The sequence below is a fragment of the Anomaloglossus baeobatrachus genome, chromosome 4 (genome assembly GCF_048569485.1).
Source record: "Anomaloglossus baeobatrachus isolate aAnoBae1 chromosome 4, aAnoBae1.hap1, whole genome shotgun sequence".
Classification (NCBI taxonomy): Eukaryota; Metazoa; Chordata; class Amphibia; order Anura; family Aromobatidae; genus Anomaloglossus; species Anomaloglossus baeobatrachus.
The window spans coordinates 518,810,437-518,824,303 of record NC_134356.1 but is presented as its reverse complement, the minus strand read 5'-3'; the positions used below and the strand labels follow the sequence as shown (position 1 = coordinate 518,824,303).

Sequence of the window (13,867 nt, the reverse complement as noted above, 5' to 3'; positions counted from 1 at the left end):
TTTTTTCATAAAAACACTGCAAAGGTAGTGAAATAAAAAAACAACTACTCGGCTCTTTTCTCCACAGATCTGGTAATAGGTTTTCCGTTTTCTTGTATGTTTTTAGCATGTGACAGCTGCATTCAGTTCTCCCTAGTCAGTCCTGTGTTGTACTGTTGGCATCGTGGTCCCCATCGCTAAACGGTGATGCCAGTAGGGCAGCACTTGACATTTGTGGTCAGTGACTGGCTGCAGCGGTAACATGCTAAGCACTTGTAAACAATTGCTGTAGCACTGCCAAAGTGTCAGTGCCAGATTTGTGTGTGTTGGGGGGTGATATGGGAGAAAAAAGTTGAAGTTTTGTTTTGTGTGGGTTTCTTTGCAACACGCTGTCTGTGGTTAGCACTGTTGCCTTGCAGCACTGAGGTCCTCGGTTCAAACCCCACCACGGACAATATCTGCAAGGAATTTGTATGTGCTCCCCGTGTTTGCTTTGGTTTCCTCCCACACTTCAGAGACATATTGATAGGGAAGGTAGATTATGAGTCCCAAATGGGGACAGATGATGATGATGATATTTTGATATTTGTAAAGTGCTGCAAAATATAACAGCGCTATCCAAGATATGCATAATAAATATATGCAACTGTTTTCCTTTTTTTATATACACTACTTTAAAAGGTATGTACAGTACAGACCAAAAGTTTGGACACACCTTCTCATCTCTAGAACACCTATTACGGGGATACTTTGTGCAGCAGGCCTTCATGGTAAAATAGCTGCTAGGAAACCACTGCTAAATACAGGCAACAAGCAGAAGAGACTTATTTGGGCTAAAGAACACAATGAATAGACATTAGTCCAGTGGAAACCTGTGCTTTGGTCTGAGGAGTCCAAATTTGAGATCTTTGGATCCAACCACCATGTCTTTGTGCGACGCAGAAACGGTGAACGGATGGACTCTACATGCCTTGGTTCCCACCGTGAAGCATGGAGGAGGAGGTGTGACGGTGTGGGGGTGCTTTGCTGGTGACACTGTTGGGGATTTATTCAAAATTGAAGGCATACAGAACCAGCATGCCTACCACAGCATCTTGCAGCGGCGTGTTATTCCATCCGGTTTGCATTTTAGTTGGACCATCATTTATTTTTCAGCAGGACAATGACCCCAAACACACCTTCAGGCTGTGTAAGGGCTATTTGACTAAGGAGGAGAGTAGTGGGGTGCTACGCCAGATGACCTGTCCTCCACAGTCACCAGACCTGAACCCAATCGAGATGGTTTGGGGTGAGCTGGACCGCAGAGTGAAGGCAAAAGGGCCAACAAGTGCTAAGCATCTCTGGGAACTCCTTAAAGACTGTTGGAAGAAGCTCATCAAGAGAATGCCAAGAGTGTGCAAAGCAGTAATCAAAGCAAAAGGTGGCTACTTTGAAGAACCTATAAGGCCTATTTCTTCGGCGCTCCATTGGGAGACCCAGACGATTGGGTGTATAGCACTGCCCTCCGGAGGCCACACAAAGCAATTACACTAAAAAGTGTAAGGCCCCTCCCCTTCTGGCTATACACCCCCAGTGGGATCACTGGCTCACCAGTTTTCTGCTTTGTGCGAAGGAGGTCAGACATCCACGCATAGCTCCACTGTTTAGTCAGCAGTAGCTGCTGACTCTATCGGATGGAAGAAAAGAGAGCCCATATAGGGCCCCCAGCATGCTCCCTTCTCACCCCACTTGCGGTTTGTAAGGTTGAGGTACCCATTGCGGGTACGGAGGCTGGAGCCCACATGCTGCTTTCCTTCCCCATCCCCCTGAGGGGCTCTGTGGAAGTGGGATCTTACCGGCCCCCGAACCCTGAGGCCGAGCTCCATCCACAGACCCAGAGACCCTGCTGGAGGAGCTGAGTACAGTCAGGGACAAGGCCCTGCAACGTTCAGGTACTCTGTGTCCCCGCACAGACAGGCCACGCACACTCCAGGCTTGCTGGGTGTGCTAGTGCGCCGGGGGCACTAGCGCTGCGCGCTCGGGTTAGAGTCACTGCAGCTTAGCTGAGTGATTTTTGTCTTGGGAACTACCGCGCCGGCCGCTCCGGGAGCGGCGGCGCCGCTGGGACTTGTAGTGCGCCGGGGACTCGCGCTGCCCGCGCTTTTACGGCGGAAGCGCTCATAAATCTAGTCCCCGGCTTTTGCGGCCTAGTTACGGTTCGTTCCCGCCCCCACCCTGTCAATCAGGGAAAGGGAGAGACGCTGTGCAATAGGCAGCGCCGAGGGCTGGAGCCTTATTTACATGCTCCAGCCCTCTCACTGGGCACAGTGGGGACGCAAGTTTCCCGCTCTTGGTCTCAACACGCCCAGGGCCCGCCCCTCTCCACAGGACGCCGGCAGCCATTCCTGCATGCAGTCTGGCTGGAGAACGGACACAGGCTCTGGGGGACTCAGACAAGGGACTCTGGCGACCACACACCCGCGTTTATGCGGGCGGTAAGCTGCACATAAGTGCTGGCCCCACTAGTGCCACAGTGTTATTTGGTGCATTTTTTCTCTGTACCATATATATTTATATTGCACTGTACAGTCGCTTCTTGGCTTATACCCTCATTGCTCTGAGGAGACAACAACATGTCATCCGCAAAACGCAAGGGTGCCAAGGCACAGGCGGTACGCACTGCTTGTGCCGCATGTGGGGCTAATCTACCGGCAGGTTCCAATGACCCCCATTGTGTGCAATGTTCAATCCCTGTGCCACTTCGTCAGCCAGAGTCTATGGTAGTAGTGGCCCAGGCAGAGACGCCTGTGAACCCTGCCCCGGTGACGGGGACAGAATTTGCAGTTTTTGCTGATAAGATGTCTGTGACTATGACAAAAATCCTGGAAACCTTGCAGTCCAGGCCAGTTTCTCAGACCATGGACACTGCTGTGTCTATGCTCCCCGGTCCCCCTCAGTTGGAACTAATCCGTACTTCAAGGGGGTCCCAGGCATCACAGGCTGAAGACTCTGACTCGGATGACAGTCCCAGGCAGCCTAAGCGGGCTCGCTGGGAAAGACCCTCGCCGTCATCACACTGGTCAGGGTCTCAGCGAGACGAGGCTCTGTATGAGGAGACAGAGGTGGGTGATCAGGAATCTACTCCTGACACCGCTCTCAATCTAGATACCCCTGATGGTGACGCTATGGTAAATGACCTTATAGCGGCCATCAATAGACTGTTGGATATTTCTCCCCCAGCCCCTTCTGCTGAGGAGGCAGCTGCACAGCAGGAGAAGTTCCAGTTCCGGTATCCTCAGCGTAAATTGAGTACTTTTCTGGACCACTCTGACTTCAGAGAATCAGTCCAGAAACATCATGCTTATCCAGATAAGCGTTTCTCCAAACGTCTTAAGGATACACGTTATCCCTTTCCCCCTGACGTGGTCAAACGCTGGACCCAGTGTCCAAAGGTGGACCCCCCAATCTCCAGGCTTGCGGCTAGGTCCTTAGTTGCAGTGGAAGATGGGGCTTCACTTAAAGATGCCAATGACAGACAGATGGACCTTTGGTTAAAGTCTGTCTATGAAGCTATCGGCGCGTCGTTTGCTCCAGCATTCGCGGCCGTGTGGGCACTCCAAGCTATTTCAGCTGGCCTGGCACAAGTGGACTCTATCATACGTCCAGCAGTGCCGCGAGTAGCGTCCCTAACTTCGCAAATGTCTGCGTTTGCGACTTACGCTATCAACGCTGTCCTGGACTCTACGAGCCGTACCTCAATGGCGTCTGCCAACTCTGTGGTTTTGCGCAGAGCCTTGTGGTTAAAGGAATGGAAAGCAGATTCTGCTTCCAAGAAATGTTTAATCAGCTTGCCACTATCTGGAGACAGACTGTTTGGTGAGCAATTGGCTGAGATCATTAAACAGTCCAAGGGTAAGGACTCCTCCTTACCCCAGCCCAGATCGAGCAAACCTCAACAGAGGAAGTGGCAGTCGAGGTTTCGGTCCTTTCGAGGCTCCAGCAAGACCCAATTCTCCTCGTCCAAAGGGACTCAGAAGGAGCAAAGGAGCTCAGATTCCTGGCGGGCTCATTCACGCCCCAAGAAAACAACCGGAGGAACCGCTTCCAAGGCGGCTGCCTCATGACTTTCGGCCTCATCCCTCCGCATCCTCGGTCGGTGGCAGGCTCTCCCGCTTTTGCGACATTTGGCTGCCACAGGTCAAAGACCGGTGGGTAGCAGACATTTTGTCTCACGGGTACAGGATAGAATTCAGTTCTCATCCTCCGCCTCGGTTCTTCAGAACCTCCCCACATCCCGACCGAGCAAATGCCCTTCTGCAGGCGGTGTGCTCACTAAGAGCAGAAGGAGTGGTGATCCCTGTTCCTCTGCAGGAACAAGGGCAAGGTTTTTACTCCAATCTCTTCGTGGTTCCAAAAAAGGACGGCTCGTTCCGTCCTGTTCTGGACCTAAAGCTGCTCAACAAGCATGTGAACGCCAGGCGGTTCCGGATGGAATCCCTCCGCTCTGTCATTGCCTCAATGTCTCAAGGAGATTTCCTTGCATCAATAGACATCAAAGATGCTTATCTCCACGTGCCGATTGCTACAGAGCACCAACGTTTCCTACGTTTCGTGATAGGAGACGACCATCTCCAGTTCGTAGCTCTGCCATTTGGTCTGGCGACAGCCCCACGGGTTTTCACCAAGGTCATGGCGGCAGTGGTAGCAGTCTTGCATTCTCAGGGACACTCGGTGATCCCTTACTTGGACGATCTACTTGTCAAAGCACCCTCTCAAGAGGCATGCCAACACAGCCTGAATGTTGCGCTGGAGACTCTCCAGACTTTCGGGTGGATCATCAACTTTTCAAAGTCAAACCTGGCACCGGCTCAATCACTAACGTATCTTGGCATGGAGTTTCATACTCTCTCAGCGATAGTGAAGCTTCCGCTGGACAAGCAGCGGTCACTACAGACAGGGGTGCAGTCTCTCCTTCAGGGTCAGTCGCACCCCTTAAGGCGCCTCATGCACTTCCTAGGGAAGATGGTGGCAGCAATGGAGGCAGTCCCGTTCGCGCAGTTTCATCTGCGTCCACTTCAATGGGACATTCTCCGCCAATGGGACGGGAAGACAACTTCCCTAGACAGGAAAGTCTCCCTTTCTCAGACGGCCAAGGATTCTCTGCTATGGTGGCTTCTTCCCACCTCATTATCGCAGGGAAGATCATTCCTGCCCCCATCCTGGGCAGTGGTCACGACAGACGCGAGTCTGTCAGGGTGGGGAGCAGTTTTTCTCCACCACAGGGCTCAAGGGACGTGGACTCAGCAGGAATCCACCCTTCAGATCAATGTTCTGGAGATCAGGGCAGTGTATCTTGCCCTATTAGCCTTCCAGCAGTGGCTGGAAGGAAAACAGATCCGAATTCAGTCGGACAACTCCACAGCGGTGGCATACATCAACCACCAAGGAGGGACACGCAGTCGGCAAGCCTTCCAGGAAGTCAGGCGGATTCTGATGTGGGTAGAGGAAAGAGCATCCACCATATCAGCAGTTCACATCCCGGGCGTAGAAAACTGGGAAGCAGACTTCCTCAGTCGCCAGGGCATGGACGCAGGGGAATGGTCCCTTCACCCGGACGTGTTTCAGGAAATCTGCCGCCGCTGGGGTGTGACGGACGTCGACCTAATGGCGTCTCGGCACAACAACAAGGTCCCGACCTTCATAGCGCGGTCTCGCGATCAAAGAGCTCTGGCGGCAGACGCCTTAGTGCAAGATTGGTCGCAGTTCCGGCTCCCTTATGTGTTTCCACCTCTGGCACTCTTGCCCAGAGTGTTACGCAAGATCAGATCCGATTGCGGCCGCGTCATGCTCGTCGCCCCAGACTGGCCGAGGAGGTCGTGGTACCCGGATCTGTGGCATCTCACGGTCGGCCAACCGTGGGCACTACCAGACCGTCCAGACTTACTGTCCCAAGGGCCGTTTTTCCATCGGAATTCTGCGGCCCTGAACCTGACTGTGTGGCCATTGAGTCCTGGATCCTAGCGTCTTCAGGATTATCCCAAGGGGTCGTGGCCACCATGAGACAGGCTAGGAAGTCCACTTCTGCTAAGATCTACCACAGAACGTGGAAGATTTTCTTATCCTGGTGCTCTGAACAAGGAGTATCTCCCTGGCCATTCGCGTTACCTGTTTTTCTTTCCTTCCTGCAATCTGGGTTGGAAAAGGGCTTGTCGCTCGGCTCCCTTAAAGGGCAAGTCTCGGCACTATCCGTGTTTTTTCAGAAGCGTCTAGCACGACTTTCTCAGGTGCGCACGTTCCTGCAGGGGGTTTGTCATATCGTACCTCCGTACAGGCGGCCGTTAGATCCGTGGGATCTAAACAAGGTCCTTGTTGCTCTCCAGAAGCCGCCCTTCGAGCCTCTGAGGGATGTGTCACTTTCTCGACTCTCACAGAAAGTGGCCTTTCTGGTAGCGGTCACGTCTCTTCGGAGAGTGTCCGAACTAGCAGCGCTGTCATCCAAGGCTCCTTTCCTGGTGTTCCACCAGGACAAGGTAGTGCTGCGCCCCATTCAGGAGTTTCTCCCTAAGGTGGTATCCTCTTTTCATCTTAATCAGGATATCTCCTTGCCTTCCTTTTATCCGCATGCAGTTCATCGGTATGAAAAGGATTTACATTTGTTGGATCTGGTGAGAGCACTCAGAATCTACATTTCCCGCACGGCGCCCCTGCGCCGCTCGGATGCACTCTTTGTCCTTGTCGCTGGTAAGCGCAAAGGGTCGCAGGCTTCCAAAGCCACCCTGGCTCGATGGATCAAAGAACCAATTCTTGAAGCCTACCGTTCTGCTGGGCTTCCGGTTCCATCAGGGCTGAAGGCCCATTCTACCAGAGCCGTGGGTGCGTCCTGGGCATTACGACACCAGGCTACGGCTCAACAGGTGTGCCAGGCAGCCACCTGGTCGAGTCTGCACACTTTCACCAAACATTATCAGGTGCATACCTATGCTTCGGCGGACGCCAGCCTAGGTAGAAGAGTCCTGCAGGCGGCAGTTGCCTCCCCGTAGGGGAGGGCTGTCTTTGCAGCTCTAACATGAGGTATTTCTTTACCCACCCAGGGACAGCTTTTGGACGTCCCAATCGTCTGGGTCTCCCAATGGAGCGCCGAAGAAGAAGGGAATTTTGTTACTTACCGTAAATTCCTTTTCTTCTAGCTCCTATTGGGAGACCCAGCACCCGCCCTGTTGTCCTTCGGGATTTTTGGTTGTTTTTCGGGTACACATGTTGTTCATGTTGAATGGTTTCAGTTCTCCGACGTATCTTCAGAGTGAATTTGTTTAAACCAGTTATTGGCTTTCCTCCTTCTTGCTTTTGCACTAAAACTGGTGAGCCAGTGATCCCACTGGGGGTGTATAGCCAGAAGGGGAGGGGCCTTACACTTTTTAGTGTAATTGCTTTGTGTGGCCTCCGGAGGGCAGTGCTATACACCCAATCGTCTGGGTCTCCCAATAGGAGCTAGAAGAAAAGGAATTGACGGTAAGTAACAAAATTCCCTTCTTTCAGTTGTTTCACACTTTTTTTTAAGTATTTCATTCCACATGTTTTAATTCATAGTTTTGATGTCTTCAATGTGAATCTACAATTTTCAGAGTCCTGAAAATAAAGAAAACTCTTTGAATGAGAAAGTGTGTCCAAACTTTTGGTCTGTACTATCTGTCCTTATATGCTGCTGCTCATTATGTATGCAGTGTATCATGTTTGTAGTGCAGATATGTAATTATCACTTACAGCCGGTATAGTACTCACTCTTCTTACATATGATATTTTTGCTTTAAAAGATGCAGCAAAAGGAGAATTTATGAGCCCGAATGAAAGCGGAGATATCAGTGACCAGACAACCATTGAGGAGTCACATGGACCAATACCACAGAACAAGTTGCTGTTCATGGGCTATTCTGTCTTAATGACAAATGCAACATCCAGTGATAAGCTTAGTAATCGCTTCACATCAAAGGAAATCCCCTCCATCAGCAGTGAAGAGGAAGAAGGTAAGCACAATGTACCTTTTTCATGAGAGGACATTTTGTAGGGAAAATGTGCCATTATTTCTTATATCTCAGCAACCTGACAAGTGATGTACACTTCTTCTCTTTGCAGAATATGTGGAGAGCACACCTTATAATAGACAGTACACGGAGGCACAAATCCAGGCCGGGGGTGGTGAAATCCTGGGTAGTGTCAGTGAAGCACTGGTAGGTGCAACATGTTTATCGTGAGAATAAGTGATTGCCATGTTTTTCTTGTGATTCGTTTACTTTATATGGATCTGTGTTATGTTCGGCAATTAATAATTTCCTACCATCACTAGAGTATGTGCACAACACATGGCTTGGAAATATAATTACAGTGGAACCTTGCTTAACGAGAACAATCCGTTCTGGAAGTGTGCTTGTTAACCAAGTTACTCGTTAGGCAAAGCAAGATTTCCCATAGGAAATCATTGCAATGCAATCAATTTGTTCCACAACGTGTTAAATTTCCCATCCTGGTCCCCTATTCTGTCATTCCACACATGCACAAACACACACAAACATGTACAAACCCACACAAACACACAAGCACGCACGCACACGCTCATATTATATGCTCACCTTACCTTCCGTTCCATTGCCGGTCTCCTGGGACTTGCTGTTCTGCGGTGCGGGCCGTGTATCGGGTTACCATAATGACGAGGGAGGAACTTCCTGCCCAGAGCGCTGACGTCAAAGGCAGAGCCGCTTGCCTCTGATTGGCCAGCGCACTGCCTTTCAGTAGCGGCGACAGAAAGTTCCTGCCTCGTTGCTATGGATGCCGATGCACAGCCTGGAGTGGAGTGGAGTGGAGCGGCGCACTACAGGACCCAGGAGGCCGGCGATGAAACGAAAGGTACACATATTATGTTATATTATATGCTCACCTTACCTTCCGTTCCATCGCAAGCCTCCTGGGTCTTGTAGTTTGCCGCGAGGGCGTCGCGATGTACCCGGGAACTACAAGAACCATGAGACCGGCGGTGGAACGGAAGGTAAGGTGAGCATAATACTGTATGTGCGTGCGTGTGTGTTTGTGCGTACATGTGTGTGTTTGTGTGGACTGCAAATGCAGGTCAGAGTGTGGTGGATGGACTGAACCGGAAGTGTGTGCGGTGACAATTTCGCTCGTACAGCAAAGCTTTCTCGTAAAGCGGGTTACAAATTTACAGAAAGCTTTGCTTGTTAAACGAAATTCTCGTTAAGTGGGTTACTCATTAAGCGAGGTACCACTGTACAAGTGACCTGCTCCTCAGTCCTCGTACTTTTAACCCACACAAGCACAGTGAGAAGTTTGAATTAAATTGCTAGTGAGCGTGTGTGGAAGGGGCAGGAAGCTGCCAACTACAGTTCTGTGAAGTAGGAAACTTGGTCGCTAGCAGGCTGCAGCTGTATATTTATTTCATGATCCTTATGCAACAGATTAATTTTTGCATTGGTTCCTATTGGGGGTCAGTGATCACCATTTTAGTACCTTGTGTAACATTGCCCATTGTATTCATCTTCCCTATAGAGTAAGACGGGGACAAAATGTTTGCTGATTGCGGACCAGCACTGCCGAACCCAGAAGTATTTCCTGTGCCTTGCCAGTGGGATCCCCTGTGTGTCTAACATCTGGGTGCAAGACAGCTGTCATTCAAATGAGTTGCAGAATTTCCACAATTATCTTCTCCCGTCTGGATACAGCCTTCAAGAGGACAGGATCTTGGAATGGTAAAGCATTCATTTTGTGTGTGTGTTTATGTGGAGTCCTCCCTTAATTTATAAGGCTACTGCTTCACTGGTTATATTGGGATTTTACAGGCATGACTCCAGGCATCCTTTTCATGGATTGCGCTTTCTTGTGGTGTCAGACCAACAAGAAACCTTTTTGGAAATGTGGACAGAAATTGTAATGACTGGAGGGGCATCCTCTGCAAAACAGCATAACTCTACAGATCTCGACAAAGGTATGCACTTCTTTAGCATTCAGGCAACATTGTGTGAATGTACAGTAATTGCAGCTTCAATTTAAAGCGCTTTTTGTTTGTTTTTTTCCCCATGTCAGAGATAAATTTTAGGATGGCTCCTGAGGTATACCTCAGACAGAAGACTACAACATATACCAAAGTTTTTTTATACAGTGGGATGCATCGCTAATATGCACTGCCTGCTAAATCATCATATCAGTACAGCTTTCCTGCTTTACGGGAAGGAGGGTCAAAACTGAGGATCACTCATGTTGGTTCCCTTGTCACAATTGGATTCACAGCCATACAGGGTTCTTTACAGTTAGAGCACTCAGACTGTGGAATGCCCTACCGCAAGAGGTAGTAATGGCAGATACTATAACAGCTTTTAAAAAAGGGCTGGATGATTTCCTCAGTCCACACAACATTGTGTTATAAATGACAAAATGTATAATTGGTGGAGGAAGGTTCAACTAGATGGACTTAGGTCTTTCTTTCAACCTATGTAACATGGACAGTTGGGTCACTGGAGCCTCCTCAGGTATTTTTTAAAACGTGCTTTGCTCATCATTTGAGTGTACAGGGGCTAGTCTGGATAATTGTCCCATACATCTACCACCTCACATGAAAGTCTCCAACACTGTCCTGTTTGACGGTGTGTTGTCAGTGTTCCCAGGTTACAGAATAGTGAAATTTCTCCCAGTATCCTGCCTGTCATCAATGCCAGGCGAACAGCATTTAACATAAATCACTTCTCTGCAGTCATATCCATAATGATAATCTGTGGAGGCCTAGGGGACAGCAGTTAGCACTGAGGTCAGGGGCAAGTATTGCAGTGGGGCATCCTCTCCATGCTACAAAACTGCATGGATGGAGCCAAAGGCTAAGTTCACACACTGCGTTTTTTTGACGCTGCGTTTTTGTGCGTTTTTGGCCGCTAAAAACGCACCCGCGTCAAAAAAAGCAGCAAAAAAACGCATGCGTTTTTGGCTGCGTTTTTGATCTCTGCATTTTTCTGCGGTTTTCCAATGCATTGCATGGGGGGAAAACGCAGAAAAACACAGGAAAGAATTGACATGTCCATTTTTTTTTTTTTTTTAAGCTCAAAAACACAGCTTAAAAAAACTGTTTTGTATGCGGACAGCAAAATTGAAAACTCATAGACTTTGCTGGGGAAGCAAAGTCATGCAGTTTTGAGGCCAAAAACGCACCCGAAAAACGCGCAATAACGCCGCGAAAAACGCACTGTGCGCACATAGCCAAACTCCTATTATCGTTATTGATTATGATTAGACCACTTCTGTCACACAGTAATAATGTAGAACATGACTATTTGGCATCCCTGATTATATACATGTAATCAGATAGATAGTTTATTTAAGAGAATATAGAAGAGTGGGTACTCGCGCTGTCCTTCCAGCAGGCAAAATTTGTTTTGGCTGTAGCGATCCTCTGCTGATGCATCATAATTATGACTATGTGACACCTGTACGGACTGCCACACTGCCAGTTATGTAGTATGAATCACTTCTAAAAAAACAAAAACAAAATAATAAAACTTTTAGGTCTGTTTTCGGCTTATAAAGGTGGTGTCACACATAGCGACGACGACGACAACAACGACGTTGCTGCTAAGTCACCATTTTCTGTGACGTAGCAGCGACGTCCCGTCGCTGTCGCTGTGTGTGACATCCAGCAACGACCTGGCCCCTGCTATGAGGTCGCCGGTCGTTGCTGAATGTCCTGCTTTATTTTTTGGACGTTGCGCTCCCACTGTGACGCACACATCGCTGTGTGTGACAGCAAGAGAGCGACGAACTGAAGCGAGCAGGGAGCCGGCTTCTGGCAGCCTGCGGTAAGCTGTAACCACGGTAAACATCGGGTAACCAAGAAGCCCTTTCCTTGGTTACCCGATATTTACCTTAGTTACTAGCGTCCGCCGCTCTCACGCTGCCAGTGCCGGCTCCCTGCACACGTAGCTGGAGTACACATCGGGTAATTAACCCGATGTGTACTCTGGCTAGGAGTGCAGGGAACAGGGAGCCGGCACTGGCAGCATGAGAGCGGCGGACGCTAGTAACTAAGGTAAATATCGGGTAACCAAGAGAAGTGCTTTCCTTGGTTACCCGATATTTACCTTAGTTACGCTTCCACGCGTCGCTGGGGGCTGGTCATTGGTGAGATCTGCCTGTTTGACAGCTCACCAGCGACCATGTAACGACGCAGCAGCGATCCTGATAAGGTCAGATCGCTGGTCGTGATCGCTGCTGCGTCGCTATGTGTGACACCACCTTTAATCTTGTTGACCTCCAACCTGTTATTTAATTTCCCCTATTCTGTGATTAGTGGGATCACTTTCAATAGGAGCGATGAACAAGATTTGTTTCTAAATTGATTAAAAGTTAAACCAACAAAAAATATAAATACAACAAAAAAAAAATGCAAAAAACATGTAAGGTCTCTGCAGTGAGCATTATACAAATTTCCGACTCACCGCTAGTCAGTATGTGGTTCCCGTTTTGTTTAATGTACTAGTGTCACACTCTTACAATTCAAATTTAGCAGGCGTCCTCTACTCACAGTGTGTGGTATTGGGTATGGCAGGATGCACCAGAAAGGAAGCATGTGCCGACTGTAAAGGTGACAGTCACTAATTTGTGGAGCAAAAGCAAGTGTGTTGTTTTTATATTTTTGTTCAGTGTATAAAATATATGTCCTCTTTTTAATTTTATTGCAAATTTATAAACTAAAATAACACTTTTATGTGATACATCCATTTTGCTCTTAACCTACTCTTATTCTGTTTGTCGCTTTCAGATGTTGCTTTGGGTGTTTTTGATGTAGTAGTCACAGATCGATCATGTCCAGAATCCATCCTAAAGTGTGCCCAAGCTCTGGACCTTCCGGTAGTTTCTGCTGAGTGGGTCATTCAGAGTCTCATCCATGGAGTGAAAGTTGGATACGATACCCATCCGAAATACAAACATGACTATGTTTCGAGTTAAGAAGACCACACTACTCTTATTGCCCTTTTTATCAGCTCTTTTATTTTTGCTGCTCTTTGCATTGTGCATACTGTGTTTTAGATAGTTTTAAATAAATGTTTGTGCGGTTTCCCCACCGTTTGCATGTGTTTACTTGTACATAGTTTAAACTGCCGGACTTTTATGACCAAATAAATGTTGAATTTACTTGTTTTAAACATGTTTTCTTCATGCCCATTTTATGTACTGTATATTTGAAAATGGTAAATTTGAAACTTATTAAATTACTGTTTGCAAATCTGTATAGCGAGCATTCATAACCAATGGAAGGGTTAATGTGTCACTACTAGACCATTTAAGTAGGACAATATACAGGTCCGATGCTGAACTGCTGTCTTCATAAAGGTTATGATAAATTTGATGTGAGATGCCACACAGCATTATGTTCATTGCGCTAAAAAACAATACTTTGAAATGCTTCTACCAATTCCAGTGATTATGAATTTATTTATTTTATTTTTTTTCTTTATCGTTCCTTATGGGAGACCCAAACCATGGGTGTATAGCTTCTGCCTCCGGAGGACACACAAAGTACTACACTAAAAGTGTAGCTCCTCCCTCCGAGCATATACACTCCCCGGATGACAAATCCAACCAGTTCAATGCTTTGTGTTCAGGAGGTCACATACACACATGCATCCTCTGATTTTTGATTTTTGATTTCAAAGATTTGGAAGAAAAGCGGGTCCAATCTGGACTCCCGGCATGTCCCTTCTCACCCCACTGTGTCGGCGGTGCTGTTAAGGTTGATTTCAGGGCTGGAGCCTTCACATGCCGCGCTCCTTCGCCATCCCTTGGGGCTCTGGCTTGAAGTGGGAGCCATCACGGTTCTCACTGCTTTGCAGGAGACCGGTCTCCATCCGCAGCCCTGTTC

General features: G+C 48.4%; 1 protein-coding gene across 1 annotated transcript in view; it reads left to right on the top strand.

Moving 5' to 3' along the window:
* Positions 1-13,235, top strand: part of TP53BP1 (tumor protein p53 binding protein 1) — a 107,574-nt gene extending 94,339 nt beyond the window's left edge. The window contains exons 21-25 of the mRNA XM_075345870.1: positions 7,770-7,979; positions 8,089-8,183; positions 9,514-9,713; positions 9,804-9,949; positions 12,767-13,235. Coding sequence (XP_075201985.1) covers positions 7,770-7,979; positions 8,089-8,183; positions 9,514-9,713; positions 9,804-9,949; positions 12,767-12,954 — 839 coding nt within the window. The 3' untranslated portion in view covers positions 12,955-13,235. The remainder of the gene's footprint in view (positions 1-7,769; positions 7,980-8,088; positions 8,184-9,513; positions 9,714-9,803; positions 9,950-12,766) is intronic.
* The last annotated feature ends 632 nt before the right edge of the window (positions 13,236-13,867 follow it).